General features: G+C 37.0%; 1 protein-coding gene across 1 annotated transcript in view; it reads left to right on the top strand.

Moving 5' to 3' along the window:
* Nucleotides 1–11,208: 11,208 nt before the first annotated feature.
* The window catches only part of SLC9A5 (solute carrier family 9 member A5), a 2,700,532-nt gene continuing 2,690,213 nt past the window's right edge, over nt 11,209–21,527 (top strand). Inside the window, exon 1 of the mRNA XM_044081386.1 lies at nt 11,209–12,417. Within this exon, the coding sequence (XP_043937321.1) occupies nt 12,066–12,417 (352 nt within the window). The 5' untranslated portion in view covers nt 11,209–12,065. The remainder of the gene's footprint in view (nt 12,418–21,527) is intronic.

The following is a 21,527-nucleotide window of genomic DNA, read 5'->3' as shown; positions in this document are numbered from 1 at the left end:
TCCCTATCACAACACCGACACGCCACAAACCCGACACCCAAAACACCGACACCAAAAGACCGAAAACACACAAAACCGACAACTCACAAAACCGAACACCATAACACCGACACCCAAAACACCGACACACAAAACGTAAACTACACATTACACACAACTATACATGCACTAACTGTAACCCAAACCCTAACCCTAAGGTCCGACACTACCGCACACTTACCCTACCTGCACTCTAACCCTAACTCACTTAACCCGCCACTAAACCTAAAGTCCGTCAATATCGCACACTTACCCTACCCGCACCCTAACCCTAACTCACTTAACCCGCCACTAAACCTAAAGTCCATCACTATCGCACACTTACCCTACCCACACCCAAACCCTAACTCACTTAACCCGCCCTTAAACCTAAACTCTGTCACTATCGCACACTTACCTTACTCGCACCCTAAGTCCGACACTACCGCACACTCACCTTTCCCGCACCCTAACCCTAAATCCCTCACTAACTCACACTTACCTGTCTGCTCCCTAATGCTAAATCCCTCACTATTGTGCACTTACCTCACACATTGCCCATGTCGGTGTTTCGGCTGTCGGGATTTCACCTTGTTGATCATCTGTCTCGTCGGTCTTCTGAGCGTCGGTGTTTTGGCATGTCGATCAAGTCAAGGGGACCCATATATATATATATATATATATATATATATATATATATATATATATATATATATATATATATAGATAGATAGATATAGATATATATATATATATATATATATGTTTAGGTATATATTGCTTTGTTGAAATAAGCATATCAAAAAAATATTAAACTCCCAGCTAATGATATATATCAACTCTATGAGTGCATTACAGTAGGAAAGGGCAAATTCCCAGATCCCTGCTGTATCATGATCCTCCACACACAAAAAAGCTAGTATGTGTGAGCAGCTGCTTTTCTGTCACTCTTACTGGCTTTTTTTACCTTTGATAAAATAAACTGTTGGCCAAAGGTATGTAACCCACATATTTATATTCATATACAGCAGAACTTGTGTTTGTTTGTCAAATGCTTGTCTTTTCGACAGGTTGTGAAGGTGTTGCATCCATGTAAGTCACAGTTTGTAGATGTATGCTATAATCAACTTCCATTCTCTTCATTATAGCACAGTATTGAAACATTCCCTTTGATCATGGTTGCGCAGTTGTATAGCTGTTATACATAAGTAAGGAGGTATTAAAGTGAAGCCCCCATGTTGGAAGGGGATGAAGCCCCCAAGTAAACTATATGTTTTGTGTGTTGGTACATTGGGAATATTGTTTTATTTCTTACCATGCAGGAATTTCAGGAAATTTTAGTTTTATATTGCTAATGTTCTACTTGCAGATCACTGTACAAAGGTGAGTTTTGAAGTAGCATTAGGTTACTTGCTTTTGCAGGGAAAGCTGCAGTGCTGTTTCGGTATCATCAGTGTCAAATATTCTGAACCATTGATGATTGCAGTTGTGATGCAGTGTGTTTGATTAAGTGATGTTTGATGAAATACTACTTTATTTAAAATGGATATAATTGTATATATATATATATATATATATATATATATATGTGTGTGTGTGTGTGGGGGGGGGGGGGGTGCTCCAATTATACTGAGCTAGTGCTTATTTCAACAGCTTTCCTGTCTGCTTAATCTGGTTGATAGGACAAAACTGATGCAAGACTGTTAGAATGCCAGGGTTGGAGAATATGCTGTTTTCCAGGTATTCTGCAATCTCAGAGTTAGTATAGTTAAGTAGTAGGGAGTGTGAGAGCACAACATTAATTTTCATCTTTTCATTTACATGTGTGAGGTTATATTTCTGAGCATACACACTGTCTTTTTAATGTTTTTGTTGATTTTTTGTCAATTTAGTATTTATAGATCCATATATATATATATATATATATATATATATATATATATATATATATATATATATATATATGTGTGTGTGTGTGTGTGTGTGTGTGTGTGTGTGTGTGTGTGTGTGTGTGTGTGTGTATTTGGGCACTGAATATTGCTGAATCCACCCTTTGGCCTACATCTGTTTAGCTGATTGCCCAGGTGGTTGCCAAGTGTGAGAAATAACACAGTTATCGGGTTGGGAAATATGCCATTTACCCAAGACTGTATGATCTTGGATAGTAGTTTATATAATTAACAAGAGATGTTGGGGATGTATCATGGCTTGTTGTTTTAAAAACACCAACCAACAGATGAAAACATTGCCCTCTGTTTGTAATATTTAACGCACAACACTCACAAAAAAAAAAAAAACAATGGAAGGAGTAAAAGCCATAACTTGGCAAACAAATAAACCCTTTAATAATATAAAGCATTTTCATCCCTCAGTATGTTAATACAAAGTAAATGAGACTTCATCAGAAAGCATTTACTAATAGAAAGGCATTTTATTTGTTTGCAGAGTTGTGTTTTTTTCCACTTCCACAGTTTGGTTTTGGGAGCTATTTTTTAATTTATGTTTTGCATGAGCCAAGATTGTTGCTGTACACGTGTAATAGTGTGTCGATATTTGCAAAGTTGGCATTTTCTGCTTGACTTTGTGAACATTTGAGTGTTTCACTGAAATTCAGTACTTGCGCACACACACATATAAGGCCATGGATAGAGAAGGCAGGCAAGTTCCAGCAAGGAACAGATGTCTTTTGAGAAATATAATGAACTGAAAAACAGGTATATTTTAGATTGCTGTGTTCCTGAATGCTGGATCAAGGAGGCACTGTGTCAAAGAGTCTCCTGGGAAGTTAATTCTGAAGGAAGGAAGCAGGCTGGAATCTGTCTTGGCTGTAAGAAGTATGAAAGATATCTCTGAAGCCTGAACAGGGAAGGGAGGTGCTAAATAGAGCTTTTCTAGACCTCTGTGTGTAAAAACCTGTTGAATGACTGTTAGTAATGATTTCCTTTAAAAATCTTCTTTCAAGAACTGCTACAAAAATGAATTGTACTTGCCAATGCTGTTGTAACTGGATTTTCTATTCTAAAGAACTGGATTTAGTTTCTTGTTTACTATGTTTGCTACAAGGGTGGATTTTTTTTTTCTTATACCCCATATAATTTAGCCTTCAACAAAAGATGTTTCAGTGACTGGTTTATTACCACTAGTACTGTTAAATGCTAAAATGTATGTGCATTTGCAAATAACAGTGACAGAAGTCATCTTCTGTCGTTAAGTACCAGTTTATGACATGGATGAAAAATAAAAGCATGTGCTTCTTTTGCAAGGCTAAATAAATAATAATAATATTAATGATAATGTAAAAAAATAGCCACACATGCTTGGCAAGCACAATGTAACTTTAAGTAGTCTTCCCTTAGCTTCAAATGCAGTCCTGTGCAATATCCCTTTTCACAAAGGATTTGATGAACTAGATGGGCAGCAACAAACAGTTTACACAAGAATCCAGTCTGAAATCCTTAGTCAGATAAAACTTTTAGCAGGTTTTACACAATTCAAACTGGCACAGTCTCTCTACATGGTGTTTTTTTTTTTTTTGCAGAACATCCAGTTGACTGTAGACTCATAAACTGGCTAATGAAAACAGTACTTACAGAGACAAAATGCAGAGTATGCCTCTTTACACTCCTTCACAGAGGGGACAAACTACAGTTACAAATGCACTTTCACATAGACATGGATACACCTCATTGGACTCTGCTCTGGAGAACAATCACATATTTTCCCTTCCAAGTGCATCCTTCAAACTGCCTTTCTTGTGCTACACATGCAACTCTTCCTAAAGTCCCTGGGACCCTAATGGACCTAAAGATTTCTAATATGCTTGCTCACAGGGCACTGGGCTTTAAATAGTCCAGTCAGCAGCTCGTCATTATTATCTCTAACCTGCTTGCCTGTTTCTTATCTACCATTCTTAAAGGGAACAGTCACCACCATGCTACACCTCCCTCGGCATGGAACCATTTGTGCCACAGTAGATGGGGTATCTGTCCCTTGTTCTTTTAAATCCTCCTCTCATGCTTCACTGTTTCATCTGCTTAGGCATTTCAGGATTCCACAACCCTTTCTATGGAGCAATATTTATTCACATGCATCATTTTTGCAGGCTGAATCCTTTAAGCTGCCATCATTGCCCTCTTAGCCCACTTGTCCCCCCGCATATTAAACTTCCTCCCACCCATAAATATCCTATGTGTTCATATCAAATGACCCTTTCTTTTTTGTCCTCTGATGTAAACATGGCCAGCATCCTGAGTCTTTCCTAACATTTCAGCCACTTTACCCCTCCCCCCACACACATATATATATATATATATATATATATATATATATATATATACTATTCTGTCTGGTCTTCTATGCATACTTTCTATCAGTGGCCTACTTCTTGCAATGCACAGTCACTGAAAGTGGACAAAGTATCCTGGATGTAGCTTACTAAGGCCTTGTAGACTAGGAAAAATATCACTGCACTTTCTGAATCTATCCCTCAAACAAAACATTTCAAACATCCTGTTGTCCTTAGCCTACAGATGAGAAGATTATCCAAGCCATCCTCACAGTCCCTTTCAGCTCCATCCTACCTAGCCTGTATATATATATATATATATATATATATATATATATATATATATATATATATATACATACACACACACACACACACACACACACACACACACACACACACACACACACACACACACACACACACACACACACCTCTAGTTCCATTACCCAAACTGCATAACTTTTCATGTCTTAAGACTGCACCACAGCTGCTACTTGTTAACCCAATGCATAAGGCTCTGATGATCTATTTTGAGAGCTGCCGTTGCCCCACTGCTGTTACTTTCGTGGCATCGTGTGTAGAAAGACTAACACTGCAGTTCTGGCTTAATCTGGTGTTTGACACAAAAATAACCCCTATGGCCCATCACTGGCTACAGATAGTTCTTCATACAGTTGCTTTTTAACAACTATTCTGTAACTACTTTAGTAACCTGGAACTCTATGCATATCTCATAAGTTTGTATTCTGTCTCTAGTGTGGAACAGTATTGAAGGGTTTGCTGAAATTCAAACAAGTCACTTCAGCTGGCCTTTCACTGTCCATCTCTAGTTGTAAGAAACAGCTGACGTTTTGTGCAGACACAAATTACTATGAAGGATTACTTATTACTAGTATTTCTTTTATTATGTAGACTAATTGAGTAAGCACCAGATGCCCTTTTTCAGCCATTACCATTACAATAAACAGAAAAATTTACATGATTAAAAAGAAATAGTATACTTACATGTTAACACTGGTATAAACTATGCAGTAAATTTAAGTTTACAAGCAGCAGAGACTATTATACAGATAGCCTTGCCCACACACCTCATGAGCTATGAGACCCAATGCATCGGTAATCCTGTTAGAATATATTACAGGGTTAAAACTTTCTTAGCTGAAAATAAGTAGAAAAGTAGGAAAAAATAGAGAGTTAATTACTGTATATGTGTGGCATCCATACTGTGTGATAATTGTTCCGTGACTAGTACATAGAAGGAGAACTGCAGATAAGGATGACTCCCTAATTCCTGACTAGCATAGGTGCAAGGAGGACCGGAGACATGAATGACTCCCTAAACCTTAAAGAATGTCACATAAAGTACCTTGAAACAGAACAAAATACAGCTTATCAGCAAACTGCATGACACCAAGCAAATACCAAAGTACTGATTTTGAAAGTTATCAGCAAACTGCATGTCTTCAAGCAAATACCAAAGTACTGACTTTGAAAGTTTAAAAACTATATAAAAACACTGTAAACTAAATGGTGGTAGCTGGGTATTTTGTAGGACATTCTGAGGTAAATGGAGAATTATCATCTGTATCTGTATCGAGAAGCAAACCTTGTACAGTAAAAGCTGTAAGCTGTAATGTGTAGTATGTGTCATCTGTTATATAGATATGTTGTTTTATTAGTAACTGTGCTCAAGTTGACTTCAGTAAAGTACAGTACTGAAAAGTATATTTTTAAAATTTATCAGTGGCAATCCTAGCATGTATTCAAACACAGAGGGAGAGGTGCCTTGTATAAGGTCACTCCAGTAAAGGCGCAGTAACTAAAATTTGTGAGTCCTGAACAGGCACACTCTGGTCTTATACTGCTTGCAGCAGTACAGTTTTCAGATGTCTGAATCCAGAGTGAGACTGCCGTGTAGTAAGGTCATAGTGCAATAAATTCTCCAGGTCGGTGAATTTCAGGGTTTCATATCTGCAACTGTCAGTTTTGTTTCCCCAGTTTTTCAAGTGACTGCGGGGGAATTTCCAGCCATCTGCAAGATAACAGCTTGATTACCTGTCTTTTTGCTGTGTGGTAAGACTTTTTTCTGTCACATACAGTATGTATGCCATTAGGGGTCATAGTAGAAAATGTAAACAGAGTTTTACTCTTAATGTATCAGAACGACCAGATAAAATCTGGGGCAGAATGCAATGTTGATATAACCAGCATCTTGGCAAATGTAAAACCTTATTAGGGCAAGTTGACAGTCAGGCATTATGCAAATGGATTACAACATTTGACTGGTGTCTCAAACAAAAGAATGTGTGTTATAACAGTAAATGTTTATTATGCGAGTCAATAGTCATATAAAACTGCTTTCTGTGTGCAATGTCATAAAAGTACAGTTCAGACCACTGTTGAAAAGTTAAACTGTAGAAAAAAATCTTCTGATGGTAAAGAACCAGATAACACTTATTTTATATACAGATATTAAAGAGTTAGGTCCTGTCACTTTATGTAAAATATTAATTTCATAGTTACAACAGCAGTCAAATCAGTTATTAACAGAATCTCCTGTAGATCTTGTTACACCCTTTAGAAAATATGTACAAAAGTGGAATGAAGCCACTACACAGCAAAAAAAAAAAAAAACAGATGAGGACAGGAATGAGGTTCATGACAAGTTGACAGAGGAGTTCAATAAACTCAAAAGACAGACAAAATGAGTTCAGAAAGTTTAAAAAATATATTCAAAATCTTCTACAAAGGTACATTGGGGCCCTGCAGTCAGCAGAGCAGACTACTGAGAAATATTAGACAGCCCATGCAGAATTATGGGAAGAAATTGAAACTCTTAAGCAGCAGTTACAAGACAAGAAAAATCTGATTACGGAAGAGTTAAAGAAAGAAATTTTAGACCTTAAGCGGCAGTTACAGGACAGAAAAGATGAATTAGCTGAGCTGATAGAAAATAATTTTCAGCACACTTCTTTAATAGCCCATCTTAAAGAAGAACTGGAAAAGACAAAGCCAGTGATTATCATAGAGCAGGGAACTTCAGCAGATTTGTACACACAGTCAAGGTTGCTACAAAGCATGCCACAATGGAATGATAAAAACAAATGCCTTACTCAAAAACATTTTAAACTAGATAATCTATCAAAAGGTAAAAAAGAAAAACAGAACAGTTGTAGTGCATAGAGATCAAATGACAGTAGTTAAAAGCAGTGAAGAAATGAAGTCACAAAACATGCATGCATTTTCTTTTCAGAATATAAAATTGAAGCTGCCTAAAGTGCATCTGTTTGAAATACAGAAGAATAAAAGGCAGACAATAGCAAATGTAAATAATGTAAATACATCCACATTTAAGCATGTGTTAGTTAAACCAATATCTATTTTGTTTTTTTTTACATTTTGTTTTGTAATTGTATGATAGCATCAGGGATAGCAGAAAAAGCATATAAGAGTAATATTGCTAACATAAGGTTGTTCTGGACAAGGGCTACAAAATAATAGCACTCAAGGTTTTTTTTTCCTGTCCAGAGGGAAAATAATGTCAAATTAGTAACCTTTCCTTTAACCAAAACATTACAGTCTAAAAGACTGCCAGAGGACAGGTATATGTCCAAGTATCACAACGTAAATCAAACGCATCCTTAAAAAACAATGCTGCTTTGAAATGCTGCATACTGCAAGGAAAAAGGACACTCTCAATGTTATACTGACTGTGTAAACAGTATTGCAAAGGGGTCCAAAATAAAACTACAGGAGGAAAATATATTGGTCTGTATCAATGATTCAGTAATTATTGAAAGGCAACCTTGTCTTTTTTGTTATTGGAACTTTTAATAATAATTATACAGCCAAGTCTGATCAAGTAATGAGGGTACCATCAACATGTATGGTAGTGGGACAGGCATACCAGACAACAGTAATACATTTTAATATCTCATTCCCTCCTAACGATAGTGGCTGCAGGAGACGAAGAGCATGGTACAATATTCCTTTAGGGTGGATGGGAACAGGTATAGGTGCCTTAAACTAGATGATATAGAAATTCTAGCAAACAGATTGAAATTAACAAGGCAAGATATTTCACAAATGATGCACTTACAAGCACAATGGTTACCCACTATATGTATATGGGCATCACAAAAAGAGCATGTTAAGTTAACTTTCAGAAGGAATTTCTGCAACATTTGAATGAATCTTTGATTAGCAGGCTTCAGTTTAATAATAATGGTATTAAGTTTGTAGACTAGACTAAGTGTACATTACAGTCCATGTATGTAAAAATGCAGAAAAAAATTGTGAAAGCAATACTGATAGTAAATAATAAATATGACTGGAGTATGCTGTTCAGCAAATGGCTATCACAAACCAATTGGGTACAAATGCATAGAGATCAGACAGTCTGTACCTCATGTAGAAGGAAAATATATTGATTTAAACAGAATGCATAAAATAGAGCATATGTGGACAGCATTCTCCAGTGTATGAAATCTGTATAAATAAACAATTTTGCCATCAAGTTTTGAAATGTTCACAGAAATTATTGTAAATATCACTCATTTAGTGTGGCATAATAAAACTTAGGTGTTTATCCCAGAAAATAAAATGTCTGTGTCTTTTAAATGAAATCCCCATGTATTGCCTGTTGTAAATATTAATCTGTCTCTAGATTCTTTGTATGAGGTAATTAACAAAAATGAGCAGTTAATCAAACATTTGCAAAAGGTTAATAAAACTACTCTAAATCATGAGTTAAGTTCTGTGATTCTGTGATTGTAAAAAAAAAAATTAATCAAGTTAGCTGAAAAAAGTGAAGCAAACACAGCCTATAATTTGTGAAACATTTTACAGGAGGGTCTGTAAAAGGAAAAAAAATGTATGAAAAGAAAGCTAAAGGCTTTGTTTTCTAATTTGTTTTCTGTAAATCACAATGAAAATTATGATCTATATATATTAATGTAAACTGTTTTGTGTGTTTTTATAACAAAAGGGGAAACTGTTAGAATATACTACAGGGTTAAAACTTTCTTAGCTGAAGATAAGTAGAAAAGTAGGAAAAAATAGAGTCGTTAATTACTGTATATGTTTGGCATCCATACTGTGTGATAATTGTTCCATGACTAGTACAGCTGCAAGGAGAACTGCAGATAAGAATGATTCCGAAATTCCTGACTAGCTTAGGTGTGAGTAGGACCGGAGACAGGAACAACTCCCTAAACCTTAAGGAATGTCACATAAAGTACCTTGAAACAGAACAAAATGAAGCTTATCAGCAAACTACATGATATCAAGCAAATACCAAAGTACTAAATTTGAAAGTTTAAAAACTATATAAAAAGACTGTAAAACTAAATTTTGGTAGCTGGGCATTTTATAGGAACACCAGTTCTGAGGTAAATGGGAAAATTATCTTTTGTATCTGTATCGAGAAGCAAGCCTTGTACAGTAAAAGCTGTTAAGCTGTAACTTTAATTGAATAAACTTTTATTGATTTTCAGAAACATAAACATATATACGGTATGTATATCAAAGATATATTTATATAGTCAAAGCTTAAAGTGGAGAAACAATTCCAAAAACAAACATTACAAAAAACAACTCTTTACATAGGATGCCTGTACTTGAAAAACTTTGTTTTCTTGAATGTATATTTGAATATGATTATAATTTATTACAGTCTTCTCTTTCCAGCACTTGATTTACTTTCTGCCAGGCAATGCTTAAGGAAATAGGTTGTTCTGTTCTTTCCTTGATTGTTTTCAATTCCAACTGCGAGACTGATAACACCATGTTCTTGAAATGTTTAAAATTGGGAGGAGTTACAGTTTTCCAGTTCTGTGTAATATTTTTCCTTTCAATAGCAAGGAGAGTCCACAAAGTTACATATTTTTTGCCTTGGAATACAAGACAGCACAGGTGTATTCAACAAAACTAGAGATTTTGTAAGTTAGAAATTATCAGTGAACAGTGCCTGTAACAAATAATTAATACTTTCCCAATATTGTTTATGTAAATGGTATTCATAGAACGTGTTGCCAATTAGCTATTGATTGTGATTTACACCTCCAACATCTAGTTTCTTTTTTATATATTAATTCTAATTTGTGTGGTATTAAGTATGTTCTATATATAAATTGCCAAGTGAAAAGTTGCCAATATAGTGATAAAGACGTTAGTTTTGGAGATGTATCTTTATCATCTGGCATTTTACCATTAACTGTTTCATAGTATTTCCATATATTTTGTTTATTATGAACTCTTGTTTCTTTAACTAATTTGTACAGTACTGATAAAATTCTTTTCCCATTTGTGGGAAATTCCATCAGCATTATTAACCATTCTATGAACTTAGGAACCTTTTCCCTAACAGACTTTTGCATTATTGCCTGTTGATTTAAAACTGTTTTTCTTAATCCCCACAGTGTTAACCATATGTTATTTTCAAGGGTGTTAAGCTGTAACTTGTAGTACATGTCATCTGTTATACAGATAAGTTGTTTTATTAGCAATTATACTCAAGCTGGCATCAGTAAAGTACAATACTGAAAAGTATATATTTTTAAATATATCAAATCCGAATACCAACACTTTTTTTTTTGGCCCACTTTGCCTGCCCTCCTGCTGTCCATTAACTCGTTAACTGCTCTGAATCTGCTCCTTTTACGGATTTATTATTATTATTATTATTATTTGTATTTTTCTTCCACTTTGACTAGCAGACTCCAAAAACCATCATAATATTAGCAATTTTATCGCATAGACCTGCACTACTCCAAAAGTATCTATCCAGCATGGCTATGATAAAAATGTTGCAGCATCCTGCACATTCGTTATATCATAAAATAAATAATGTATAGGCTACCAAAGCTATTACATTAATCACTTGGGTAAAGTAAAATATGCAACAGAACGTCAATCTGGGACAGTTAGGTGCAGCATACATCCTACGTGGTGAGAGAAAGCCAGTGTCCTAAATTTTCTGTAGTTTGTCATTTGACCTATGCTGCTTGCTGGCATGGTATTGATTACTGGTCAATCGATTACATGCATTACTGACTGTGACCTCAATAGAGAAAGCAGTGGGAAAAATGCAACCTATTGCTGACTGAATTGTTATGATTGCACATTCACATAAGATACTGCTCGTTACTGCAGGGGTAGTTGGGAGATTGCTCTAGTTCAGTCCAATTTGTAACCTGCGGCTTTGGATGTCATTCGCCCTGCAGACTCAGTATTGCGGTGGCCAAAAGGGGGAGCATGCACCGTGTTAGATTGATTACACTGTAGTAATTGATTAGTTTTACTTTGCTGCTCAATGCTCATTTCGCGTCTTAACTCAAGGGCATTGGTCATACGTTTCACACAGCATCAGAAATTTGGAAGCTGTTCACTAGATCTCAGCTGCAGTTAGGAAATATCTATATCTGCTCTGCTTATAAGCAGTCCAAGTATACAGTTGGTGGCATCCATAATTAGGCATGTAACGCATTGTGGTAGCTACAGCAGATGTTGGACATCTTCACATCCCTTGGTTATACCGGTACTTCTCGCGTCTTAAGTTACAGGTGGTCCGGGCCGCGCTCCCGCGTGGGAAGGGCTGTGGTCACGTGCCGTACTACGTTACTTTGTGCCTTCGTTTAAAGAAAGTCGGCCGGCAATTTCGATTCTGTATGGAAGAAAAAGCGCTCTGTCTTTGTTCCTGTATCTTCTGTCAGTCGGAAAAGATGATTCACCCTCGATGCGTTAGTTAACATCGGTTAAAATGCGGACATCCGTGCTTTCCCTAATGCCTGGACTTGTGGCTGCCTTCACTATTCCTGTCATAGGCGCAGTTTTTGTAGAGAGCTTGTTGGCAGAAAGCGAACCGTCGGTATCACCCTCAAAACTCCAAAGGAGACAAGCTGTTCCTGTTGGGGTGCGGGGCACAGATTCAGACAGCACCCTTAGTACGGACGGTCCCCAGATGTTAAATCCTGTTGAAGACCCGAGTATCACGAGCCCAGTCAGTGATGGAACGCCAGTTGGATTTGACATAGTCAAATGGGAGTGGGAGCATGTGGAAGGACCTTATCTTATAGCGGTGTGGATTTTGGTAGCAAGTCTTGCCAAGATCTGTAAGTACTCCCACTGAATTGAAAACGGGTTTGTTTAAAATGTGGATAGATTGGGCTATGGAAGGACACTTTTTCAGTATGATATTTTTTTCCATATTCTAGTCCCCTATCCCAACGCTTCACTTGGTTCTCTGGATATAGAGATACTATTAATTCTACTGTCTCCTTTAGAAAAGCATCACATATTAATTGCATTAACTGCGATTCTTGCATTGTGTGATACTATGATAAGACTGTGGTATCTTGTGTTTGCATGGCAACCGATCTCTCCGTTTACTCGTATGTGTAGCCTTTCACTTACTTTGGATACTAAACTTCATCCTGCCTGCAGTATAGAAGGAACAAGAAAAAAAACAAATAGAGTCCCTTAATATGGGTCATCATAGCACACAAGTGTAGCTGCCTTTTCAGAGTCTTTTTTAAACGTTGCCACCAGGGACTCAGAAAATGCCTATGTTCTATGGTGATCATTGCTAACTGACTTCATTGATTTTTTTCTGCTGTACTGTAGGCAGGAGGAAGTTGGTTCCCAAATAACTGAAGGTTAAACATTACACAGTGTGTATGTCTGGAAAATTCTCACTTCATTTATTCTTGACTATGGGTAGCATTTTGGCATGCATTATGTGTTTTTTAACTTTTTGTAAATACTGAAATGTCAAAATAATGCAATATGTCGCTGTATGATGTTTGCACAGGGATAAATACAAAAAGTATAACACTTTTTGTTTATACTGTTTTGAAACTACAAACAGGAAACACATTTTAAAAATGGAAAAAGACAAAAACAGACCAATGTCTAAGCAGAGATCCTGCAACTGGTGCACATCAGCTCTCTATCAGCTCTGGTCAGTGTAACAGCTATTGAACCCACGGAATAACATTACAGTAGTCTCATTTGGTTGAGATCAGTGTATGACATCCTTTTTAGAATGCTTTTTTATTTTATTATTATTAGAATGCTTTTTATTGAGATTGGCTTTGTGGCTTTCTCTGTGGTTCTGTCACATTCCTCCACCACTCAGCTGTGACCTACATCCACTGGGAACCATTCATTATGCAATACCCAGCATTTCAGCACCCTGGACAGCTCACAGTAGTGACTAGGCAAGACATCGAAAATGCAAGCTCTCACACTCTTTTTACTTCTTAGTTTTTAAGTAAAATATGGCACTAATTCTGTATACAGAATGACTGTTACATTTTATTTATAAACTAAAAAGTAAGAATAAAAATATATAAAAAAATTAATAAAGAACACTTTTTACTGAGTCACTCTAAAAAGTTAAAAATAAGGAAAAAGAGTGAAAACTTTGCAAAAGAAGCACAGACAAGCTGATTTCAGAAAAGCATTCAAGGTTGGTTTTGCTAATTCATGCTACTTTTCTGCTACCTTAATAACAGAATCAGCAAAACCAACCCTGAATGCTTTTTTGAAATCAGCTTGTCTATGTTTCTTTTGCAAAGTTTTCACTCTTTTTCCTTATTTTTCACTTTCTAGAGTGACTCAATAAAAAGCATTATTTATTAAAATATATATTTTTTTATATTTGTATTTAACGTCACAATTTTAAATGTACCTGGCTGTTAAATTGGTATTTGGCATGATACCGCTGTAATGTTTGTACAGAAATACAATTGTAAAGAATATCACAATGTTTAACTAAGCTGTTTTGGAATTCCAAAGGGTAAACTCATTTCGGAGATAACAAAACATTGTCACTTCAGAAACTAAAGCTCAAGATCAGAGCCATTCAATCCATAGTAAATGTATATTATAGTAGTATGGGCTGGTAGGGATCAGACAGTGGGCAACAGTCAAATTATCCCGAGTAATCAAGTGGATGATTTAGGGGATATAAGTTTTATCTTCAATTTCTGCCTAAGGAACACTTGTATCACCCTCACTAGAGAACCAATTTCAATATCCTCCTCCAGTAACAAATAAGGAGAAAGGTATAGATTATTTGACAATTTGTTGGCAAAGTATGTGTGTGTTGAGTCATAACTAAGTTGTCCAAGTAAGCTCAACTATGTTAACACTTATTTAAGTCAATAAAATCAGCTGTAATCACTTAATAAAAGTAAAGCTGGAGCTCATAAATGTAACAATAACATCTTAACTGCTCCTTAACCTTCCTTCAAATGAACTCTTAAGTGTGGTAGTATGTGTGCCATAAACTGTGGAGGAGCCAAGATTTGTGGGTCCTCAGTAGATCCACAGGTGGTGTATCAGTATTCTATGGTGCACGGATGTCAAAAGTGAATGAAATCACAGAGAACCATGATGGAATAGAATGAAGGAAGATCAGTATGGCATGTGTAGTTGATCCTCTCACCACTAGGAGGACATTAATGCTATTTTCAGTGGTTGTCTCAGTGCTGTGTCTTAGTTTACAGTTAAATAAACATGGATCCAGACCTTGTGAATACTTACTCAATTCCAGCTGTACATAAAACATGTTTTTTTGTAAGTTGCAGATGTTTTTTTTTTTTAATATAAAAGTATTCATAGGTCAGTAGTTCTACAGATAGTAAGAATGAAGTGATGCTTTTCTAATGACAGGGTTAATGATGGCATCTTTTAACCTTGAAGGAAAAAGTGCAGTCCTTTTGAGGTAACCACACAGTTAGGAGAAAAAGGCAGCCCAAAATATTTCAAACAAGGTACTGGCAGGCTAGTAAGCTCAAGGAGTAACTGAGAAAAGGCAGTATGAACATTGTGCACCAGTTGCAGGATCTCTGCTTAGTCAACATATCTGGACTATGTTTTCTTGCATAAACTGTGATTGGAAACTTTCTGTTTCTACACTATACATGAAGGTGAAAGCTTAAATGTTAAATTATGCTCTGTTCTGGTTTGTGTATGAATGGCACAACTGAAGGAAGACTTATCTACACGTTTCCTCTGAGGATGTTTAATTTTGGTGTTGGAATGCAGTTAATTTGTTTTGTGTGTTTTACATGTATCACTTTGTGAAAACATGTACAGTGTGAAGATGCCTTTTAATTTTTATTTATTTATTTATTTGCAAAGATGAAAAAATGTGAAACTAATTAAAACCCTCTGGAGTTTCTTCAAGTGATATGACTCTTCTTAAGAAGTTAGTGCAATGGATCACTGTTCAGTTAGACTTTGTTTCATACTGTGTGTTCACTGGATATGTGGAACAGTGTGCAAAAAACATTTTCAATGGACTGCAGACAAAAAGAGAACCTTTTGCCCAGAGTCAGTGGGCTAATGTCTAGGGTTTTGCATGTGAGCTTTTGCAACTGCTAAATGATCTTAAAAGCCACAGGTAGGTTAGTTGCCTTCAGTTAGTGGTAGTAGTAGGAGTAGTTAAGTGGTGGTATTTTTCCTAATGCCATTTTTTTCCCCAAAAAATATATATTTTCCTGTGCAAGAATATATTTTGTTGTGTTTTAATTGTCAAAATGTATGACTTTGTTTCTTTAAAGAATTCATTTTATTTAGAAAAGCATGTGGTTGCTTGATTTTTGACCACCTAGTGCCTGTGCTGCAAAATTCATTTTGATTTCCTGACATGAAATTAATGCAGGCTTTGGCATGGAAAGTGTTTAAAAAAAAACAACAATAGTAATATTAATTGGAATGTTATGAAATGAGACAGTCATCAAGGGCACAGATGAGGAGAAGATGATACACACCACCTACCATGACCTGGTCAAAGCCTTCGATACTATTCCTCACTCAAGTATAATAAACTCTCTCAACTAGGCATCAATCCATATGTTACCAGATGGGTAGCAAACTGGCTCACTGATATAACCCACCTAGTCAAAATAGGGCAAGCCACCTCAAGTACTAGACCCGTAACAACCGGTGTACCCCAGGGATTGGTCTTGGGGCCTCTGCTGTTTGGGATATACTTCTCGGCCAAATCTAGTGGGTTATGGCTGATAAGTTTGCAGATGACTGCAAGCTGGGTGCTGTCACTAATTCCCCTAGTGGTGTGGACATCCTCCAAGAGGGTCTCACTCAAACAAATGACTGGTGCCAAAAACATGGCCTCAAACTGAATGCCAAAAAATGCATCATCATCCCTTTTGGGGAGAGTGACATCTCCACAAATTATCACATTGATAATAAGGTACTAAGTACGCAATTAGTCGTGAGAGATTTAGGCACCCAGGTTGATAGCAAACTGACTTTTGACCACCATATTGCCTCCGTTGTATGAAAAGCTTTCTACACGGCCCACCTCATTAGTAAGGGTATCTCATCCAGGGACAAGGTGGTCATAACATCCCTGTATTCTTCCCTTATAAGACCCATTATTGAGTAAAATGCCCCTTTTGGCATGTACCTCATAAAGCACATGCAGCAGCTGGAGAGACCACAGAGGTTCCTCACCCAGAGAATCCAGGGCCTCAAACAACTACCCTACACAGATAGGCTAAAAGCCCTGTCCCTCTAGTCAGTCTCCTACAGAATCCTCAGAAGTTACCTCTGTCTGCCATACAAAGCAATCTCAGACACCAACCTGATGGGACTGCTGCATATCCACAAGTCAAGCTCCACTTGAGTAACCCACACGTGCGACATCAACCTGGTCTGTGACATCAATAGGACATCATTGACAGGACAGCTTTGTGTCCCAGAGACTCCCCCTTTTGTGGAACAGACTCCTTCTCCACATAAAGCAGAGTACCTCATCCCAGAGACTCCCCCTTTTGTGGAATAGACTCCCTCTCCACATAAAGCAGAGTACCCCATTAAACCTTTTTAAGCACGACCTAGATAACTGGATGGGGAATAGAAAATACTTCCCTGGCATTCCACCTGTGTCCCTGCTGGACAGTGGCATAGGGTGCTGACTTGTTGGAACATGGGCTAAATTCTTGGCTAGACTTGTAAGGGCCTCAGCGCCAATAGCCTAGTAACTTCCTATGATCCTATGAGAGTGATGATCATTTGGATAAAGCATACCTCTCAATCTCTCTAAGCAAGAAATTTGGACAAAGCCCAACAAAATGGGGGGGACAAAGGCCCAAAAATAGGGACATATTTTTTAATATTGCTCTTATAAACTTAGAAAGTTGCTAGAGTAACAGGGTTTGTTTTAACATACATTTTTGAAGGATTTGACGTCTGAAACTAAAATGTATGCCATTATTTAGTGACTTCAATTCTCAGATCATTCTAGTGATTTGCCAGAAAACCACAAACTTTATCAGAAACAGGCTAAAAATATGAGACAAAAATCTGGCCATTCTGTAAAAATCTGGGCAGTTAAGAGGTATGGTGACAAGAAATCTCTAAAACTCTGAATACTTGCAGTGCTAATGCACAGCTAGCTGAAATGTCCTAGAAAAGAAGAAAACTGAGAAACTATAGCAAGTAACCAAATCACATTGACTAACAGTACAGGATAAGTATAAAATGATTCCCTTAAAGTTTGTATTGAAAGTCTGAATATCTTTATTGGTATTATATTATTATTTAGAATTTGAAAGGAAAATAGTAATCATCATCATCTTTCAGCTTTTCCCATTAGGGGTCGCCACAGTGGATCATCTCTTTCCATTTCTTCCTATCCTCTGCATCTTGCTCTGTCACACCAACTGACTGCATATCCTCTCTCACCATGTCCATAAACATTATCTTAGGCTTTCCTCTTTTCCTCTTACCTGGCAGCTCCATCCTTAGCATCTTTTTCCCAATATACCCATCATCCCTCCTCAGCACATGTCCAAACCAACGCAATCTCATCTCTCTTGCTTTGTCTCCAAACTGTCCAACAAGAGCTGATCCTCTAATATACTGATTCCTAATCCTATCCACCATAGTCACACCGAGTGCAAATTTTAACATCTTTAACTCTGCCACATCCAGCTCTGACTCCTGCCTTTTTGACAATGCCACTGTCTCCAACCCATATAACATAGCTGGTCTCACTACCCTCTTGTAGACCTTCCCTTTCACTCTTACTGGTACCCGTCTGTCACAAATCACTCCTGACACTCTTCTCCACCCATTCCACCCTACCTGTACTCTCTTCTTCACCTCTCTTCCACATTCACCATTACTCTGAACTGTTGATCCCAAGTACTTAAACTCATCCACCTTTACCAACTCTACTCCCTGCATCCTCACCATTCCTCTACCCTCCCTCTCATTTACACACATATATTCTGTCTTAGCCCTGCTGACCTTCATTCCTCTGCTCTCTAGAGCATATCTCCACCTCTCCAGAGTCTCCTCAACCTGATTCCTACTCTCACTACAGATCACAATGTCATCTGCAAACATCATAGTCCATGGGGCCTCCTGTCTAATCTCATCTGTCAACCTGTCCATCACCACTACAAATAAGATGTAATCCCACCTCCACCTTAAATGGATCTGTTACTCCCACTGCAGTCCTTACCACTGTCACACTACCCTTGTACATATCCTGTACCACTCTTACATACTTCTCTGCCACTCCCAACTTCCTCATACAATACCACAACTCTTCTCTAGGCACCCTGTCATATGCTTTCTCCAAGTCTACAAAGACACAATGCAACTCCTTCTGCCTTCTCTGTATTTCTCCAATAACACTCTCAGAACAAACATTGCATCTGTAGTGCTCTTTCCTGGCATGAAACCATACCGCTGATCACTAATCATCACCTCCCTTCTTAACCTAGCTTCTACTCCTCTTTCCCATAACTTCAAGCTGTGACTGATCAATTTTATCCCTCTGTAGTTACTGCAGCTCTGCACATCACCCTTATTCTTAAAGATAGGTACCAAAACACTTTTTCTCCACTTCTCAGGCATCCTCTGACTTTCCAAAATTTCATTAAACAATTTAGTTAAAAATTCTACTGCCATTTCTCCTAAGCACCTCCATGCTTCCATTGGTATGTCATCTGGGCCAACAGCCTTTCCATTCTTCATCCTCTTCATAGCTGTCCTTACTTCCTTCTTGCTAATCTGTTTCTCTTCCTGATTCACTATCCCCACATCAACCAACCTTCTCTCTCTCTCATTCTATTCATTCATCAGCCTCTCAAGTGAACTAAAGCTGTTCTAGAAAGAGATGTGGTTAGTTGTTTTGAATACTTTATGAATTTTTATTTGTGGAGCTGCAAAGTTTTGATAAGTTTAAATTCTGAACAGGCAGTTCCATAAATTCACATCTGTTTTCTGAGTTTCACAACAAGAGAGAAATAGGGGGATAAATGTATAAAATAGTATAAAATGATTCCCTTAATGTTTGTACTTAAATTTAGTTTTCCTGTTTTCTTCAAGTCTATGTATGTTGGAAGTTAGTCTGATAAAGTTGAAGGTGTTGGGGATAGCCCCTCACCCCAGCAATGCCCATTGTGACTGTTTTCTCTTCAATTTCTTTTCTTAGAAAGTCATTTGCCATGTTCCTCTCCTTTTAGCAGAGTTTCAGTGAAAAATAAGACTGACAGCCCATAGACATGATCATTTTAGCTTGCTTGTCTTTTGAGTAGGAAACACATTTGGTTTATACTTCTGATATATTTCTATTACAAGCCTGGTAACTAAAGTAAAGAATTATGTACACCTTTAGTCATAGAGGCAAAATTACTAGCAGACAGTAAAAATAAAATAGCAACTTACTCAGGATTATAGTTCGTTTATGATAATACCACTAAGTAGTAAGTCCTGTAAGCTAGATTGAAAACAAAAGTGTTTATGGTATGCACAGTATTGGCTCATCATTTAAAATGAGTAAAAATGTATCTGTACTTAAAACCTGATAGTATCCACAAGGAACTGAATTCTCATAAATGTTCCAAAAGACACAATCACACAACAGGAGGTGCTACTCCCAATAATCTGAGAGGGCAACACAGTTGCCAACTGTTGGTGATTGTAACAAAAAGAAAAGCTCCGATTATGAAAAAGTACAGCCCAGTATTTTTATAGCTGACAGCTTCCACCAAGAAACCTTGGTTTCTAGGTATCTAAAGAAGACAACCAGACATGTTATATATTCAAAGCAGACAATACTGAAAGCATGCATGGTCCGTTTAACAGTGTTGTACATGGGAAGGAGTAGAAGCCCCTCTATTTGATGTGGGGGCTGCCCCTTGAATCCCAAATCACTATATATGTTAATATATGTTTGTTTCTGAGGCTGAAGTACCATGAAAGTAACTGGAGTACTTTTATTTTTATGCATAAGCAAATGATCATCATCTTACTCTAAACTACTGGAATCTTGGTGTGAGTACGATTTATAGCACACAGTGCACATGCATTTCTTTGTGTCTGTGTGTGTTTGTGGTGCATCTATGTTATATATTATGTGTGTATGTATTTATATATAGATATATATATATATATATATATATATATATATATATATATATATATACACATGTACAATATGTATGCATGTGAATTTATGATTCTAGTCTCTCTTTTTTTTTTTTTCTTGGTCACATTCCATCATCACATAACTAGTTACAGTGAAGCAGCTGGCATATCTGTGGATATATGGAATGCTTTTTTTTTGCATGACTCCTGAAGGGATGGGATCAAATGTAGCACTCTGTATACTCACCAAATCAAGAACTGACAAACTGTTTGATTCTTGACTTGGAAAAGCTGCTGGCTATTTGAATTTAACAACTAGAATATTTGCATACACAGGCATTATCTAAACATACACACACAAGGGTGTGTGTAAATATAATATTAGTGTGTGTGTGTGTGTGTGTGTGTGTGTGTGTGTGTGTGTGTGTGTGTGTGTGTGTGTGTGTATATATATATATATATATATATATATATATATATATGTGTGTGTGTATATATGGGTCTACTTCACATAATTGAACCACACTTTGATGAAACTCTTTTGTTCGAGAAGAAAAGAGCAAACATTCAAACATTCAGTAAAGTGAACGTTCACATCAGTGAAAAATTCCACAGGGAAAGGAAGCAACTGCCCTTTTCCTCACTGTAGTGCAATCTTGGAATTGGTATATATAGCTTGGGGGGTGTGGATGTGGGTTCGTAAAGTGGCCAAGTGTTTCCTTTTCCTGTGGTAATTTTTGCTGATTTGAATGTTCATTTTATTTAACATTCACTCTTTTTGTCTCTATAAAAAGTGTTTCAGCAA

This window comes from Protopterus annectens, chromosome 8.part0, assembly GCF_019279795.1.
Source record: "Protopterus annectens isolate FY-2018-M chromosome 8.part0, PAN1.0, whole genome shotgun sequence".
Taxonomy (NCBI): domain Eukaryota; kingdom Metazoa; phylum Chordata; order Ceratodontiformes; family Protopteridae; genus Protopterus; species Protopterus annectens.
Note: the sequence above shows the minus strand (reverse complement) of the source record. Positions and strands in the feature narration are given on the sequence as shown.